The sequence below is a fragment of the Bufo gargarizans genome, chromosome 2 (assembly GCF_014858855.1).
Source record: "Bufo gargarizans isolate SCDJY-AF-19 chromosome 2, ASM1485885v1, whole genome shotgun sequence".
Classification (NCBI taxonomy): Eukaryota; Metazoa; Chordata; class Amphibia; order Anura; family Bufonidae; genus Bufo; species Bufo gargarizans.
The window spans coordinates 199,958,385-199,976,448 of NC_058081.1; the positions used below are offsets into that span (position 1 = coordinate 199,958,385).

At 42.7% G+C, this 18,064-nt stretch overlaps 1 protein-coding gene across 1 annotated transcript in view; it reads right to left on the reverse strand.

The window, feature by feature from the left end:
• Positions 1-1,739: 1,739 nt before the first annotated feature.
• The window catches only part of PSTPIP1 (proline-serine-threonine phosphatase interacting protein 1), a 118,798-nt gene continuing 102,473 nt past the window's right edge, over positions 1,740-18,064 (reverse strand). Inside the window, exons 9-15 of the mRNA XM_044283396.1 lie at positions 17,179-17,258; positions 17,006-17,104; positions 10,576-10,672; positions 8,375-8,447; positions 5,231-5,304; positions 5,042-5,151; positions 1,740-2,188 (exon numbers count right to left, since the gene is read on the reverse strand). Coding sequence (XP_044139331.1) covers positions 2,057-2,188; positions 5,042-5,151; positions 5,231-5,304; positions 8,375-8,447; positions 10,576-10,672; positions 17,006-17,104; positions 17,179-17,258 — 665 coding nt within the window. The 3' untranslated portion in view covers positions 1,740-2,056. The remainder of the gene's footprint in view (positions 2,189-5,041; positions 5,152-5,230; positions 5,305-8,374; positions 8,448-10,575; positions 10,673-17,005; positions 17,105-17,178; positions 17,259-18,064) is intronic.

Here is an 18,064-nt window from a genome sequence, read left to right on the forward strand (position 1 = left end):
ATCCGCCCTTGCTAATCAGTGACTGTATACGGAAAAGGCATTGCATAGTAGGAGATCGGACCGGAATGAAAACTAGTGGGGGTGGCGATGACGTGAGTAGTATTACGGCGGAGACATACGCAGTTAACGATTGACGACGCCAAGCAATGCGTGGACATGTTGGGCGAGATGTTCAATGGTGGAGAAGGTACCTTGACAAGTGTATACAGGTGCATGTGTTTTGTGGATCACCTGCTGGCATGACCCCATTGGTACTTTTCCAAGTGTGGGGCGGTGGTTTAAGAGGGGTTTAGTATGATTGGTGATATGTGAGTTAAAGGGGGTGGCATATAGGGTATAAATGTTTGGAGTAAGCAATGTATGCTAATCTTGATAAAGACTACGCAGTAGTCGAAACGTTGCTGTTTTTATTGGTCGTTTTTTGTACCTATTTCATGGATTAAGGAATGAATAAAGTATTGATTGAGAATAATGCTGCCGCCATCTACTAATTGAACGTCTATTGGTGGGCTACTGTGGATCGGGGACCCGAGGCTGGCTGATGCATAACTCCTAAATTGAGTCAAGAAGGTATGGAGGTGCTGCTCTACATACGTATTTGTGTATACAGAGAAGGGCACTGAGTGAGACTGCCAACATGACTCCTTAGCTCAAAAAGAGTAAACCTTTAGATCAATAAAATATAGGTTTTACTGAGTGTACAGAACCTGCTCTGCCTCTCCTGATCTATAACATGCTGCCTGCATATTAGTTTGCATTTTCATGTTGGCAGGTTCCCTTCAAACATATATAATTTCTCTGGTGGCACACTGAAGTAATTTGAGCAATGGTTCTTTAAGAATTTTTGTGATAACTTTTCTAAGGGAAATATACACTCACCTAAAGAATTATTAGGAACACCTGTTCTATTTCTCATTAATGCGATTATCTAGTCAACTAATCACATGGCAGTTGCTTCAATGCATGTAGGGTTGTGGTCCTGGTCAAGACAATCTCCTGAACTCCAAACTGAATGTCAGAATGGGAAAGAGAGGTGATTTAAGCAATTTTGAGCGTGGCATGGTTGTTGGTGCCAGACGGGCCGGCCTGAGTATTTCACAATCTGCTCAGTTACTGGGATTTTCACGCACAACCATTTCTAGGGTTTACATAGAATGGTGTGAAAAGGGAAAAACATCCAGTATGCGGCAGTCCTGTGGGCGAAAATGCCTTGTTGATGCTAGAGGTCAGAGGAGAATGGGCCGACTGATTCAAGCTGATAGAAGAGCAACGTTGACTGAAATAACCACTCGTTACAACCGAGGTATGCAGCAAAGCATTTGTGAAGCCACAACACGCACAACCTTGAGGCGGATGGGCTACAACAGCAGAAGACCCCACCGAGTACCACTCATCTCCACTACAAATAGGAAAAAGAGGCTACAATTTGTACGAGCTCACCAAAATTGGACTGTTGAAGACTGGAAAAATGTTGCCTGGTCTGATGAGTCTCGATTTCTGTTGAGACATTCAAATTCCAGCAGGATAATGCACCATGTCACAAAGCTCGAATAATTTCAAATTGGTTTCTTGAACATGACAATGAGTTCACTGTACTAAAATGGCCCTCACAGTCACCAGATCTCAACCCAATAGAGCCTCTTTGGGATGTGGTGGAACGGGAGCTTCGTGCCCTGAATGTGCATCCCTCAAATCTCCATCAACTGCAAGATGCTATCCTATCAATATGGGCCAACATTTCTAAAGAATGCTATCAGCACCTTGTTGAATCAATGCCACATAGAACTAAGGCAGTTCTGAAGACAAAAGGGGGTCCAACACCGTATTAGTATGGTGTTCCTAATAATTCTTTAGGTGAGTGTATTCATGTGTGCAGCTCTGACTAGGCTGCACATTTCTCCATGATACAGTTTACAGTATAGATTTATAATTTACAGTGAGGACAAACACATTAACTGCCATCCTGTGCACAAAAATATGGATCAGAAAATTACAGAGAACACCCAGTCTGTAGTATAAAACATATTTCTAGCCGTTATCTATATCTGGAAATGTCTCATAGCTTGTTAAGGTAAGACCCCGGCACAAGGCCACTATGCCCATTTCTCTCCACAGTCCACCAACCATCTTCACCTTCTTCTATCACCCGTACCACGTCTCCAGCACTAATATCCAGTTCCTCTGTGCTCTAAAAGAATTAGACATTGTTACTGTTGGTACAGTGGGTAGCTTGTTTATATAAAATAGAGATAAATTGTAGATTTTTTTTTTATATATATTTCTGTTTATGGGTTATCTGAGCCTGGAAATGCTCCCCCATATGCCTGGGACCCTCACACCGTATATACTTACCTCGCTCCTGGTCCCTGCACGGCCACTGCTGGTTTTCTTCCCCACCTGCTATTGGCTGCCCCCTGGACACCATATGTTTTCATCCACGCACGGGAAGAAGCATTGGCAGCCGTGCGGGTGGCAGGAGCGATGCAGGGAGCCAGGTAAATAGAAGCATTTTAAGGTCCCGGGCATATGGGAGGGGGGGGAGCTTTTCACAGCTCAGATAACCCCTATAAACTTGACCTTCCGTGTATCAGAATCAGCATCTCAGAATATCACATTAATAATGCATTTATTCCAATAATAATCTAAATATTGTACAAACCGGATTCCAAAAAAGTTGGGACACTAAACAAATTGTGAATAAAAACTGAATGCAATGATGTGGAGATGGCAAATGTCAATATTTTATTTGTAATAGAACGTAGATGACAGAGCAAACGTTTAATCCGAGTAAATGTATCATTTTAAAGGAAAAATACGTTGATTCAAATTTTCACGGTGTCAACAAATCCCCAAAAAGTTGGGACAAGTAGCAATAAGAGGCTGGAAAAAGTAAATTTGAGCATAACGAAGAGCTGGAAGACCAATTAACACTAATTAGGTCAATTGGCAACATGATTGGGTATAAAAAGAGCTTCTCAGAGTGGCAGTGTCTCTCAGAAGCCAAGATGGGTAGAGGATCACCAATTCCCACAATGTTGCGCAGAAAGATAGTGGAGCAATATCAGAAAGGTGTTACCCAGCGAAAAATTGCAAGACTTTGCATCTATCATCATCAACTGTGCATAACATCATCCGAAGATTCAGAGAATCTGGAACAATCTCTGTGCGTAAGGGTCAAGGCCGTAAAACCATACTGGATGCCCGTGATCTCCGGGCCCTTAAACGACACTGCACCACAAACAGGAATGCTACTGTAAAGGAAATCACAGAATGGGCTCAGGAATACTTCCAGAAACCATTGTCAGTGAACACAATCCACCGTGCCATCCGTCGTTGCCAGCTGGAACTCTACAGTGCAAAGAAGAAGCCATTTCTAAGCAAGATCCACAAGCTCAGGCGTTTTCACTGGGCCAGGGATCATTTAAAATGGAGTGTGGCAAAATGGAAGACTGTTCTGTGGTCAGACGAGTCACGATTCAAAGTTCTTTTTGGAAATCTGGGACGCCATGTCATCCGGACCAAAGAGGACAAGGACAACCCAAGTTGTTATCAACGCTCAGTTCAGAAGCCTGCATCTCTGATGGTATGGGGTTGCATGAGTGCGTGTGGCATGGGCAGCTTGCATGTCTGGAAAGGCACCATCAATGCAGAAAAATATATTCAGGTTCTAGAACAACATATGCTCCCATCCAGACATCATCTCTTTCAGGGAAGACCCTGCATTTTTCAACAAGATAATGCCAGACCACATTCTGCATCAATCACAACATCATGGCTGCGTAGGAGAAGGATCCGGGTACTGAAATGGCCAGTCTGCAGTCCAGATCTTTCACCTATAGAGAACATTTGGCGCATCATAAAGAGTAAGGTGCAACAAAGAAGGCCCAAGACGATTGAACAGTTAGAGGCCTGTATTAGACAAGAATGGGAGAGCATTGCTATTTCTAAACTTGAGAAACTGGTCTCCTCGGTCCCCAGACGTCTGTTGAGTGTTGTAAGAAGAAGGGGAGATGCCACACAGTGGTGAAAATGGCATTGTCCCAACTTTTTGGGGATTTGTTGACACCATGAAATTCTGATTCAACATATTTTTCCCTTAAAATGGTACATTTTCTCAGTTTAAACTTTTGTTCCGTGATTTATGTTCTATTCTGAATAAAATATTAGAAGTTGGCACCTCCACATCATTGCATTCAGTTTTTATTCACGATTTGTATAGTGTCCGGTTTGTACCATTGTAGATTAATTAATGCTATAAGATGTCAAATTTAAGTACAGATATCCTGTTTTTGAAGTGCTGACAAGGAAAGGATTATATCCTTTCCAATATTGTCTGTGTCACTCTACATAAATTACAGAGAGCAACTCAAACAGCATCTGTGTCAATAGTCAATACCTGAGTTCTTAAAAAAATTGCCTCTGTGTATATAATCTGTACATGTAATTTGTAGTTGTCACAATTTTTCAAAACTGATAGGGTAGGTTCACATCACCAGCACACAAACTATGGTAGTCTGTTCCGGCAGTGGAACAGACTACCAGAGTTTACCATATCCGGCATAGCCAGGTGCCACTGGATCCCCATTGACTATAAAGGGATCCGATAGGGATCCAGCAGTTTTCAGGAATAAATACCGGCTTCCACCCAGACAAATACTGTATCATGCAGCCGAAAGCAAACATTTACGGGGGAATGTCACTGGATCCCATTCAATCAATGGGGATCTGGCTATGCCAAGTGGTATCCAGCTATACCATATACAGTAAACTCTGTCTGTTCCTCTGCCGTCATAGGCCATCGGCATTTGTAACAGAGATGTGAACATAGCCTAAGAACCTTATGGAACTGGACAATATTGTCAGAAAAAAATTAAATAAAAAATAAATATATATATATAAAACAATGAAATGACTGAGAAAACATACGTGTAATACACTATATATAAAACAATGAAATCACTGTCAGAAAACATGTAAATATAATACAGTATATATTAAAATAACTGTCTGAAAACAATATATATAAAACAATAACTCTTACTTGGGCAATGTAATCATACATCACAGTGTAGTCTGCCGATCCTGTGTCCGGCTCAGTGGGGTCTTCTCTAGGAACTATGGATACACTGGCATATTCTGAATCCCCTGTCACTAAACATGACAGTTAAATCAATAAATGTTTTCTTCATATGTTTTATGTCCCATCTAAAATGTTCTATTGTGTTCTCACCGGAGGACGGACAGATGTTCACATCTGCTAGGTTCTTGGTACTTCCACCACAGCCATGCAGGAGGTTAGAAATTCTACAAATAATAGCAGTGAGTTTAGTTCTGTCAATTTGCATTGTCTGAAAGGTTAGGGCAAGTTCACACAGAAGAATCTTCTGGCTCCCATTTTTTTTAAATGGGAATCTGCAGCATAGTTCATACGGCGGGAAATCTTCCATGAGCGGATTGAAAATCAAGTCACTTTTAGATGTGGCTTCAGTACAAATTCCACATGGAAAATGGATAGAAACTTGTGACTTAGCCCCATTGAATGACAATCCAAGGGGCAGGCTCATATTTCTTCCATGAATTCCATGGTGAATTTTTTCAACAGAAAAATTTGCTGTGTGAGCAGAATTCAAATAGTACTTTCAGTCAATCCCTCCAAGTTAGACTTTAAAAAAACAGCTGGACAGGATTTAGAAAACATGGTTGCTCTATACCAGGGATGCCCAACCTGCGGCCCTCCAGCTGTTGTAAAACTACAACTCTCACCATGCCCTGCTGTAGGCTGTCTGGGCATGCTGGGAGTTGTAGTTTTGCAAGAGCTGGAGGGCCGCAGGTTGGGCATCCCTGCTCTATACCAAAGTCAGCACCACACCTGGCCATGGGTCGGGTCTGGTATTGCAGCTTAGCTACACTGCAGTGAAAGGATCTGAGCTGCTAAATGCCAATGAACAGGTGTGGTGCTGTTTTTGGACTATAGCAGTCATGTTTTCATAATCCATTTAGTTTTGGACTGTTGTTTTGAAGTGAAGTCACATTTGACCTCAAGGAAAATTCTACCTTAAAACAATAATATTCAGGTAGATATTTTTTTAAAATTTTTTTACATGTATTATACTAATAAGATCAATGTCTTTACTGCTGTTAGGTTGAAAAAAAAAACCTCTGATATTCTGGAACATAGTGACAGTAGGTAAATTCTGTGCCCAATTGGTTCTCTGCTCAGCCTTTTTTGAAGACCAGAAGGCCCCACTGCCACATAAGACCTCCCCAGCATTATGAATGACACATGGTAATACACTAATACACGACAAAAAGGGCTTTAGAACATATACCTGCACTGCTGAACGGCAAATAGGCCCCTACTTTTTTCCACTTATACACGCCACAAAATACTTTAGAACATATAACTGCATCGCTGAATGGCTAATATATATATTTGTGCCACTAATACAAGCCAAAAAAGGCTTTAGAACATATAACTGCACCGCATAAGGGCAAATAAGACGTAGAAATATTTCCTTGTAATAAACCCTGTTAAGGCTGTATCAATCAGCACTTGCACCCCAATAACAAGAACGGTTTGCTGGAATTACAGAGCTGTATAACGGCAATTTGGATCCGCAGTCAGTGCAGCAAGGTGTAATAGGATTGTTCCTATTGCCCAGGCTGTAAACGCCCCTACTGAACCCTGTTCTGCCTCAATACTGTGGAATGATTCCTCCCTATCCTTTCCCTACACTTCTATACAGCAAAATAAAAGTTTTAAAGTCTTTCCTAGCACTGTCCCTAGCGCCTGCTGATGTCTCTCCCTGCACTAAGTACACTGGAAAATGGCAGAATCCAAAATGGCTGTGACATCACAGGGCTGTCCGGCTGCTGATTGGTTGCATGCATGGCATTGTGGGTGATCCCGCATTCCCAGAGTTCCTTGCTTCATGTACTAACACGTGCAGCAGCCATTTTAGGAAGCAAGAAGATCAGCTCTGTAAGACAATAACTTCTGCATGAATTTGAACAAATCTGAGTCTATAGACTGGAGATGTAGCCATCATGTGGCTCAGCAGGGTATGAGCAGTCACATAATTGACCAATCAGCTGCTACATCCTGTATTCTAAAATGGTTGAGCATGAATGGAACCCGTAATAAATGTTCATCAGCAGCTATTTTGTCATTATATATAGATCACATACTGGACAGCAGTAGGTTAAATATCTATAAGATAAACTGGATTTGCACTTGCCGACTGAGCATGTATGTACATGCAGCGATCTCCTTCACCGGAAGAGGGATCGCCATTGTGATACCTTGTCCTCATACAGATTCATGGTTTCTGGGGAGCAGATCACTGTTTAGACCACATGATCTGCTGCCCAGAAGGCATGAGCGGTGCTGCCTGCATGAATGACAGGATCACCCGATGAATGAGCGCTTCGCTTGTTCATTGGGTGATCGGCGGCACATTTACATGGCCAGATTGGAACGACTGTTCCTGCAAACGATCCTTCCCGACAATCATCTGCCCAATTCTTGGGCCATGTAAATGCACCTTTAGTCACAGAGAACAGAATATATTTACCATCTGATTTAATGATTGCTCAAAAGACAAAGATAACAGGCATCTGGTGACAGATGCAATTTAAGAACTTTATTTATATAGAAATTTTATAAGCAATTTTATATTGGTACAGTTTGTTTTATAGATTATTCATCTCCGATGACACCATTCCCTTCCAAGACACCTGGCTAGACTAAGGAACAACATTAGCAGAGGATACAATATCTTTGGGGCTACAGTTTGGTCTGTAATGGTCCATTTATAGAGGTTGATTTTACAGTCAATTATTGGGAACAAACTGTTCGGTTGCTATAATTGCCTGGTCACTGGCCAAAGGGGAGAGCTGCAGGAATCACCACCTCGGTATAGTGAAGAACGATCGCTACTGCAATTACTGGTGTCCATACAGATTGTGGGCAGTAGATTAATTGCATGGCTAGTCTGCCTATGTGATAAATACAGTCCAGATTATATCTCTGCTTCAGCTTTGATGTTTAACAGTAGCAGGAGCGGACTGGGAACTTAAAGTGGCCCTGGAAAAAATACTAAACGTGGCTCTGTTTTGTAGCCGGTTCCAAATTGATGGAAGGCATGGCCAGCAATACCATATTGTGGCACAATATACCACCCCAACAGAGCCAAATACCACAGTCCATCACAAAATACATCTCCAAAAACTTCCACTGGCCGGCAGTGAGGAAAGACCAGGCGGCCCCCAGGGCATTGGTCCACCTGGAGATTTCCCGGCCAGTCCGTCCCAAACAGTAGTAATAAAGCATTCTGTCGGAAAAAAAATAATACTACAAAAATGAGAATCTTACCTTTTCATCACTTTACTGCTGTTGGTATGAGGGCCAATTCCATTATTACTATAACTCTCATAGAACACAGGGTCTGCAGACAAACAATACAGGAAATATTAGCTGTTTTCCAAAAATGCAGCCACCTCTTTTTTTTTTCAAATTAATAGGGTATTCCGATCTCAGACATTTATGATAAAGAATGGGACCCTGTGATTTTAAGCATTTCCACAGAAATAAATGGATGCACACATGGACACCTCCTGTCACAGGGACCACATGACAGGGCTCCATTCTGAACATAGGTGCAATTCCCAGGGGTGAGACCCACATCTGTTGGATAGTTATGACATATGCCATAAATGTTCCAACATGGGAATACCCTTTTGAAGGGACTGTCCCATGAAAAATATTCTACATTTTTTAAACCAGCAGCTGGATCTGAATACTTTTGTAAATGCATGTACTGTAAATAAAACTTTACTATTGCCACTAAGTTATTCAATAAAATGTAGCTGTGTAGCGCCACCTACTGTTTGCTCTTTTCCTTATTGCTCTGTCCAACTCGCTGAGGTGGACACACATGTTCAACTCCAACCTTCAACTGCTACCAGCCATGTCTTCTGTTGGAACCTGTGACAGTTACAGGACACACACCCTAAACTGCCAGCTTAAAACTAGCAGAACAACTGGAACAATGAATGGGGAGATCTCTGGATCCATGTGAGATACAGGGCTGGTTCTAGCTTTGTTAGAAAGAGATTGCCAATGCCATGTATCGCTCTGCTTGAAGGACAGCCCTAGCATCCAATCAGCCCTATCTTAAACAGATTTGGCTTGGGGCTACTCCTAATGGAATTATATAAGTGGCTGCCCTGGTCTTCATGCTTTAACCGCTGTACATGGATCTGGACTCCACTGCAGGGGAAACACCAGGTTGCTACTTATTAGAGTCTCTGTTCAAGTGACTGCTGACCTACAGGGGTCAGGGACATCAGTGAGGCAAAACCACAGTCAGGGGCAGGCAAAGTTTGTGCAATATAATAATCAATCCGGTGAGCGGCTCAGGGTCAGAGGTTAAGTCAGGCAGCAAAGTGTCAAATCTGGGAAAGAGGCAGAACTCGGTATACTGCATTAGCACACCTTTGCAGGAACTTAGCAAACTAGAACCTATTTTTCAGGCACCCCTGCATAAGGGAAAGTGCTTTGAGTACCCTAGGGTAGCCAGCCATTGGCCGGTGAATATTAGGGTATGTGCGCACTAGCCCTTTAAGAACCAAACGGAAAACGTGTGCAGGTAGAGGCGGTGCCGACAAGAAGCAGACTGCAGCCTGTCGGAGTGAGCAGGACTACCTTGGTGGCTGGTAACCCAGGAGTGGGGGAGCGGGGGAGCAGAGAGGCAGCAGTGCCTGCCATGGAGTGCAGAGTGGCAGCAGGTAAAATTTCATATTCTCACTACTCCTGATAGTAAAAGTTCCACAAAAGGTATTTTGTACTGCTCTCCACAGCCCACACTTATTTTGTTTTTAACTTGTAAGCATACAGAAGAGTTAGCTATATTTGTAGTGCTACATTCATATCATTGTGATGTTTTGTAAATGATAGATGATACCTAACATTAACTCATTCAGACAGGATGTGTTTTTCTAGAATGTTTTTGCCTTGTTAAGTTGATTTGCTCTCCTTATTTATTTCGCACTGCTTGATCACCTGTGCCCTTTATCCTTGTAAGTATAGACACTGCCATATTAATAGGTAAACCCTGAATCCAACTTATATTTGGAGCAAATATACCTTCTGCTGAGACAATATCTGGCCACTCTGACTATAGCAGGTAGACCTGTTGTTTAATTGCTAGAATCTCTTCCTAGTCGTCCTTGGGAAAGTTGTCCACCACCATTTACTGCTTGGTCTTTCTTTATGTTATCCTTTTATTTGTAGAAAGAAGTCAAGTGATCCATATAAATAGAAATATTACCCCAAGGCTACCTTTCAGAAGCAGGGGTGGGACAGAGAAACTAGGGTATTCTCACACCTGAGGACCATAATGGGAATGGCATGTGTGTAAGTAAGGGACATTATTCTTTTATGGGCTGGAAGAACAAAGTCTCATTGAGGTCAGGATTTGACGCAATATTGCATGCTGTGCATCAGCTCCCTCAGTGAATCTACTGCACTGCAGAATATCTTGCCATCATATAAATAAAGGTTAATCTTATTACCAGGTGGAATCCTTCCTGTAGTTTTGGCCTGAATAAAGAAATTAAGTTCAGCTTCCACATCACATTCTTCCAAACTTTGTCTGACAACTTCCAGCATCTAGAATGACAGCAGGAATTAAATGGAATGTAAAGATTAGAGCTTTCAGCTGTTACTTCAGTAAGTGGCATTTATCATGTAGAGAAAGTTAATGCAAAGCACTTACTAATGTATTGTTATTATCCATATTGCTTCCTTTTGCTGGTTTGATTCATTTTCCCATCACATTATACACTGCTCGTTTCCATGGTTACAGACCACCCTGCAATCCATCAGTGGTGGTCGTGCTTGCGCACTATAGGAAAAAGCAGTAGCCTATGTGCGCTCCCACGGTCCTGGCCACCAGAGAGGTTGGCGCATTTTCCTATAGCGTGCAAGCACGATCACCACTGATGAATTGCAGGGTGGCCTGTAACCATGGAAACAAGCAGTGTATAATGTGATGGGAAAATGAATCTAGCCAGCGAAGGACGCAATATGGATAATAACAATATATTAGTAAGTGGCTTGTAATAACTTACTCTACATGGTAAATGCCACTTTCTGAAGTGAGACAACCTCTTTAACCGCTTGCCGCCACGCTAACGCCGAAAGGCGTCATTGCGGCGGCTCTCCCAGGTCACACTAACGCCGATTTGCATCATCTCGCGTGAGCCGAGATTTCCTGTGAACGCGCGCACACAGGCGCACGCGTTCACAGGAACAGAAGGTAAGAGACAGGATCTCCAGCCTGCCAGCGGCGATCGCTCGCTGGCAGGCTGGAGATGCGATTTTTTTAACCCCTAACAGGTATATTAGACGCTGTTTTGATAACAGCGTCTAATATACCTGCTACCTGGTCCTCTGGTGGTCTCTTTTGTTTGGATCGACCACCAGAGGACACAGGTAGCTGTGTAAAGTAACACCAAACACCACTGCACTACACTACACCCCCCCTGTCACTTATTAACCCCTTATGAACCCCTGATCACCCCATATAGACTCCCTGATCACCCCCCTGTCATTGATCACCCCCCTGTAAGGCTCCATTCAGATGTCCGTATGTGTTTTACGGATCCACGGATACATGGATCGGATCCGCAAAACGCATCTGGACGTCTGAATGGAGCCTTACAGGGGGGTGATCAATGACAGGGGGGTGATCACCTTATATACATTCCCTGATTACCCCCTGTCATTGATCACCCCCCTGTCATTGATCACCCCCCTGTAAGGCTCCATTCAGACGCCCGTATGTGTTTAACGGATCCACGCATCCATGGATCGGATCCGCAAAACACATACGGACGTCTGAATGGAGCCTTACAGGGGGGTGATCAGGGAGTCTATATGGGATGATCACCCCCCCTGTAAGGCTCCATTCAGACGTCCGTATGTGTTTTACGGATCCACGCATCTATGGATCGGATCCGCAAAACACATACGGACGTCTGAATGGAGCCTTACAGGGGGGTGATCAGTGACAGGGGGGTTCTCAGCCCATATAGACTCCCTGATCACCCCCTGTCATTGATCACCCCCCTGTCATTGATCACCCCCCTGTCATTGATCACCCCCCTGTCATTGATCACCCCCCTGTAAGGCTCCATTCAGACGTCCGTATGTGTTTTACGGATCCACGCATCTATGGATCGGATCCGCAAAACACATACGGACGTCTGAATGGAGCCTTACAGGGGGGTGATCAGTGACAGGGGGGTTCTCAGCCCATATAGACTCCCTGATCACTTCCCTGTCATTGATCACCCCCCTGTCATTGATCACCCCCCTGTAAGGCTCCATTCAGACGCCCGTATGTGTTTTACGGATCCACGCATCTATGGATCGGATCCGCAAAACACATACGGACGTCTGAATGGAGCCTTACAGGGGGGTGATCAGTGACAGGGGGGTGATCCCCCCATATACACTCCCTTATCACCCCCTGTCATTGATCACCCCCCTGTAAGGCTCCATTCAGACGCCCGTATGTGTTTTACGGATCCATGCATCTATGGATCGGATCCGCAAAATGCATACGGATGTCTGAATGGAGCCTTACAGGGGGGTGATCAGTGACAGGGGGGTGATCACCCCATATACACTCCCTGATCACCCCCTGTCATTGATCACCCCCCTGTCATTGATCACCCCCCTGTAAGGCTCCATTCAGACATTTTTTTGGCCCAAGTTAGCGGAAATATTTTTTATTTTTATTTTTCTTACAAAGTCTCATATTCCACTAACTTGTGTCAAAAAATAAAATCTCACATGAACTGACCATACCCCTCACGGAATCCAAATGCGTAACATTTTTTAGACATTTATATTCCAGACTTCTTCTCACGCTTTAGGGCCCCTAAAATGCCAGGGCAGTATAAATACCCCACATGTGACCCCATTTCGGAAAGAAGACACCCCAAGGTATTCCGTGAGGGGCATATTGAGTCCATGAAAGATTGACATTTTTGTCCCAAGTTAGCGGAAAGGGAGACTTTGTGAGAAAAAAATAAAATAATAAATTTCCGCTAACTTGTGCCAAAAAATATAATTTCTATGAACTCGCCATGCCCCTCATTGAATACCTTGGGGTGTCTTCTTTCCAAAATGGGGTCACATGTGGGGTATTTATACTGCCCTGGCATTTTAGGGGCCCGAAAGCGTGAGAAGAAATCTGGGATCCAAATTTGGGCCCCTTTGCGCATCTAGGCTGCAAAAAAGTGTCACACATGTGGTATCGCCGTACTTAGGAGAAGTTGGGCAATGTGTTTTGGGGTGTCATTTTACATATACCCATGCTGGGTGAGATAAATATCTTGGTCAAATGCCAACTTTGTATAAAAAAATGGGAAAAGTTGTCTTTTGACGAGATATTTATCTCACCCAGCATGGGTATATGTAAAATGACACCCCAAAACACATTGCCCAACTTCTCCTGAGTACGGCGATACCAGATGTGTGACACTTTTTTGCAGGCTAGGTGGGCAAAGGGGCACACATTCCAAAGAGCACCTTTAGAATTTCACAGGTCATTTTTTACAGATTTTGATTTCAAACTACTTACCACACATTTGGGCCCCTAGAATGCCAGGGCAGTATAACTACCCCACAAGTGACCCCATTTTGGAAAGAAGACACCCCAAGGTATTCCGTGAGGGGTATGGTGAGTTCCTAGAATTTATTTATTTTTGTCCCAAGTTAGCGGAAACTGATGATTGATTTATTTATTTATTTATTTATTTTTTTCTTACAAAGTCTCATATTCCACTAACTTGTGACAAAAAATATAAAATTCCATAAACTCACCATACCCCTCACGAAATACCTTAGGGTGTCTTCTTTCCAAAATGGGGTCACTTGTGGGGTAGTTATGCTGCCCTGGCATTCTAGGGGCCCTAATGTGTGGTAAGAAGTTTGAAATCAAAATCTGTAAAAAATGGCCGGTGAAATCCTAAAGGTGCTCTTTGGAATGTGGGCCCATTTGCCCACCTAGGCTGCAAAAAAGTGTCACACATCTGGTATCGCCATACTCAGGAGAATTTGGGCAATGTGTTTTAGGGTGTCATTTTACATATACCCATGCTGGGTGAGATAAATATCTCGTCAAAAGACAACTTTTCCAATTTTTTTATACAAAGTTGGCATTTGACCAAGATATTTATCTCACCCAGCATGGGTATATGTAAAATGACACCCCAAAACACATTCCCCAACTTCTCCTGAGTACGGCGATACCACATGTGTGACACTTTTTTGCAGCCTAGGTGGGCAAAGGGGCACACATTCCAAAGAGCACTTTTCGGATTTCACCGGTCATTTTTTACAGATTTTGATTTCAAACTTCTTCTCACGCATCTGGGCCCCTAAAATGCCAGGGCAGTATAACTACCCCACAAGTGACCCCATTTTGGAAAGAAGACACCCCAAGGTATTTTGTGATGGGCATAGTGAGTTCATGAAAGTTTTTGTTTTTTGTCACAAGTTAGTGGAATATGAGACTTTGTAAGAAAAAAAATAAATAAAAACAAATCATCATTTTCCGCTAACTTGTGACAAAAAATAAAAAGTTCTATGAACTCACTATGCCCATCAGCGAATACCTTAGGGTGTCTACTTTCCGAAATGGGGTCATTTGTGGGGGTTTTCTACTGTCTGGGCATTGTAGAACCTCAGGAAACATGACAGGTGCTCAGAAAGTCAGAGCTGCTTCAAAAAGCGGAAATTCACATTTTTGTACCATAGTTTGTAAACGCTATAACTTTTACCCAAACCATTTTTTTTTTTACCCAAACATTTGTTTTTTATCAGACATGTTGAACAATAAATTTAGCGAAAAACTTATATATGGATGTCGTTTTTTTTTGCAAAATTTTACAACTGAAAGTGAAAAATTTCATTTTTTTGCAAAAAAATCGTTAAATTTCGATTAATAACAAAAAAAGTAAAAATGTCAGCAGCAATGAAATACCACCAAATGAAAGCTCTATTAGTTAGAAGAAAAGGAGGTAAAATTCATTTGGGTGGTAAGTTGCATGACCGAGCAAAACACCGCTAAAGTTGTGGAGTGCCGATTTGTAAAAAAGGGCCTGGTCACTAGGGGGGTATAAACCTGTGGTCCTTAAGTGGTTAAATGCACTGTGATCTCATTCTTCTTGAAAGGAGTGTATAGGCTAGAAGGTAGAGACATCTCTTCATCAGTGGCACAGCTTTTTTGGTAGCAGCAGTTGCAGTCGTGACACAACGGTTGCAGGATGGCCCACATAATCACCACATTAATGATGATTGGGCAGAGTACTCCTCAATCACTCTGCCTTAACACAGAAAGCATTCTGCAGCTGCACAGTTACCCCTGCACCATCCTCTCTATCCCCTCCCTGTACTTATCTCGAGGGGTAAGCAACCACTGGACCTTAGTCATGCAGCATTAAGGCTGGGTTCAGACCTGAGCGTTTTACAGCGCGTTCCTACACGCTGTAAAACGCTCAACAGGCAAGAACCAATGCTTCCCTATAGGAATGGTTCTCACCTGAGCGTTTTACAGCGCGTACGATCGCGCTGTAAAACGCCCGACGCCCCAAGAAGTACATGAGCTTCTTTGGGGTGTCTTGACGCGAGTTCTCGTACATAGACTTCAGCGGGAACGTGCGACAATGGGCGTTCGCTTGTCTCTGTATGCGCGATTTCAAACGCCCGTACAATCGCGCATACAGAGCGCTCCATCGCGAACGCTCAGGTCTGTGCACCACCAGAAATCTTAACATTAACCCCTTCCTTGCCCTAGACCACCAATAAATTTGTACATTAACCACTTCACTGCCCTAAACTAAAGGTATACTAACATTAACAGGCCTAGAGCACCATATATACTGACATTAACCCCTTTACTGCATAAACCTAGTTACGATCACATTAACGCCATTTACTGCCCTAGACTATTCATTATACTAACATTCATTATACATTATACTAACATGAACCCGTTTACTGCCCTCAAGTACTAGGTATGCTCACAATAACACCTTCACTGTGCTAAACCACAAGGTTTACTGATATTAACCCCTTTATTGCACTAGACCAACAGGGATCCATACTGCCCAAGAACACATACCATAGATACTGGAATTACCCCTCTCACTGTCCTAGACCACCAGGTTTACTGACAAATTCCTTCTGTGCCCTAGACCACCAGATGCTGACACTAACACCTAAACTGCCATAGAACACCATCCATACAGGCTGTAACTAGCCTGTAAATGCACCTCCGACTACCCAATGGACAAGCGTTTCGCTCGTTCATCGGGCAACTGGATCTTTTGTGCAGCACAAAAGATCATCATATCCCAGTGGCAGATTATGCTGTGTAAGCTCGATCTGCTGCAGGGAAACAACAAAACAGTACAGGGAAGAGCGATGGCATTATCGATCACTCCTTCCTATCCTCTGCTAGCGATCAGCAGATTGTTGGGAAGAATGGTTTCTTCCCGACAATCTGCTAGACCGCGGTCCCCTGTAAAAGGACCTTAAGTGTTTATGACCTCTTAATAAATTTGATATCAGGGTTATTAGATGACGAGCACAAAGGGAAAGTAAAAAGTACGATTCTCACAGCTAGACAAACAGTTAACCCTATGTGACAGAACGGCTCAATATTTTTAATAAAGATCACATGAAAAAATTATTTTTGGCCCAAATTGAGTAAAATGCAATTATAAAAAAATTGGCCTCCGAAGGTGTACATGGCCTTAAGGCAATGACACATGACTCACCTCAATGCAAAAATTAAAAAAAGGAAAAAATAAGCTTTTCAGCAAATCTACAAGACAGTAAGATTAAAGCTGCTTCCTGGAGAACAGTTGTTGCTTTTATATCAGATGGTTTAGACTGTGGGCTGTAGGAACATTATGCTGCTGTTACCTCGTCATCCTTCACACACTGCATGGAAAACTGGTTGGAATGAACCCAGAGGGAGTTGCGCAGTATACTGATCCGGTCTTTCTCCTGCTGTTCAAATGCCTGAAATACACAATACATAATTGATGCACGTGATAATCCAGGCACAATACTACCGTACAATGAAGTCCAAGTACCTCACAGGTGTTAACATGTTCTGTCTCCCATTCAAGTCGAGCTTTTTCCAGTAAAGTAATATTTTGCTTGTATAATCGGTCTAGAAAATAACATATACACTTGGTAAAGAGATGAGTACATTAAAATAGAGCATTCAATAGGCAAGTTATACTTTTATCTAGATATACAATACAGAAGCTGTCGCAGGAAAATTTAAGTTAACTTTTTTGAATTAGCTAGATCTCTATGTCGATTACCAGGGGTATACACAGATCTAATAGGGCCCCATATCAAAACTTATTATGGGCCCCCCTGCCACTCCCGGTTTCCCAGTAGGCATCTGTCAATCACCCCCAGGCAATGCAGAATGCAAACCACAACACCTATATTTCTGATGAATTTACATTTTTTTTTTTTTTTTTTTTGTAAGCGGACAAAATTTTAATTTAAAAAAGTCACAACTGTCCTCTCTCACTTTATCTGTCCTCTATATCAGTAAAGTGGAACAGGTGCTTCATAATTCTGACCACCGTATTTCTCAGTGTGTTCACTACAGACAGCTGGGATAAATACACTGATCAATCTCCTGTTTCCCATCTATTAAAAAGCAGGTTGCCTGCAGCCACCACTAGGGGAAGCTCAGTGCATAGAAACTTGTGCAGTTACAATTGACTGAAATGGAAGCAGTAATTATCTGTGTTCACTGACTGCCCCCTAGTGGTGGCTGCCTGAAAGTGCAGTGTTTTTACATTGGAAACAGTTCAGCGTTGGGCCCCCTCTCCTGGATTCCGTCGTAGTTAGCATAGTCTGCCTCTATTGAATGTATGGCACTGTTGATTACTAATCAAATATGGTCTAATTGTTCTCTAAGTCACAATTATAGACCAACAGAATGCAACAAAAATT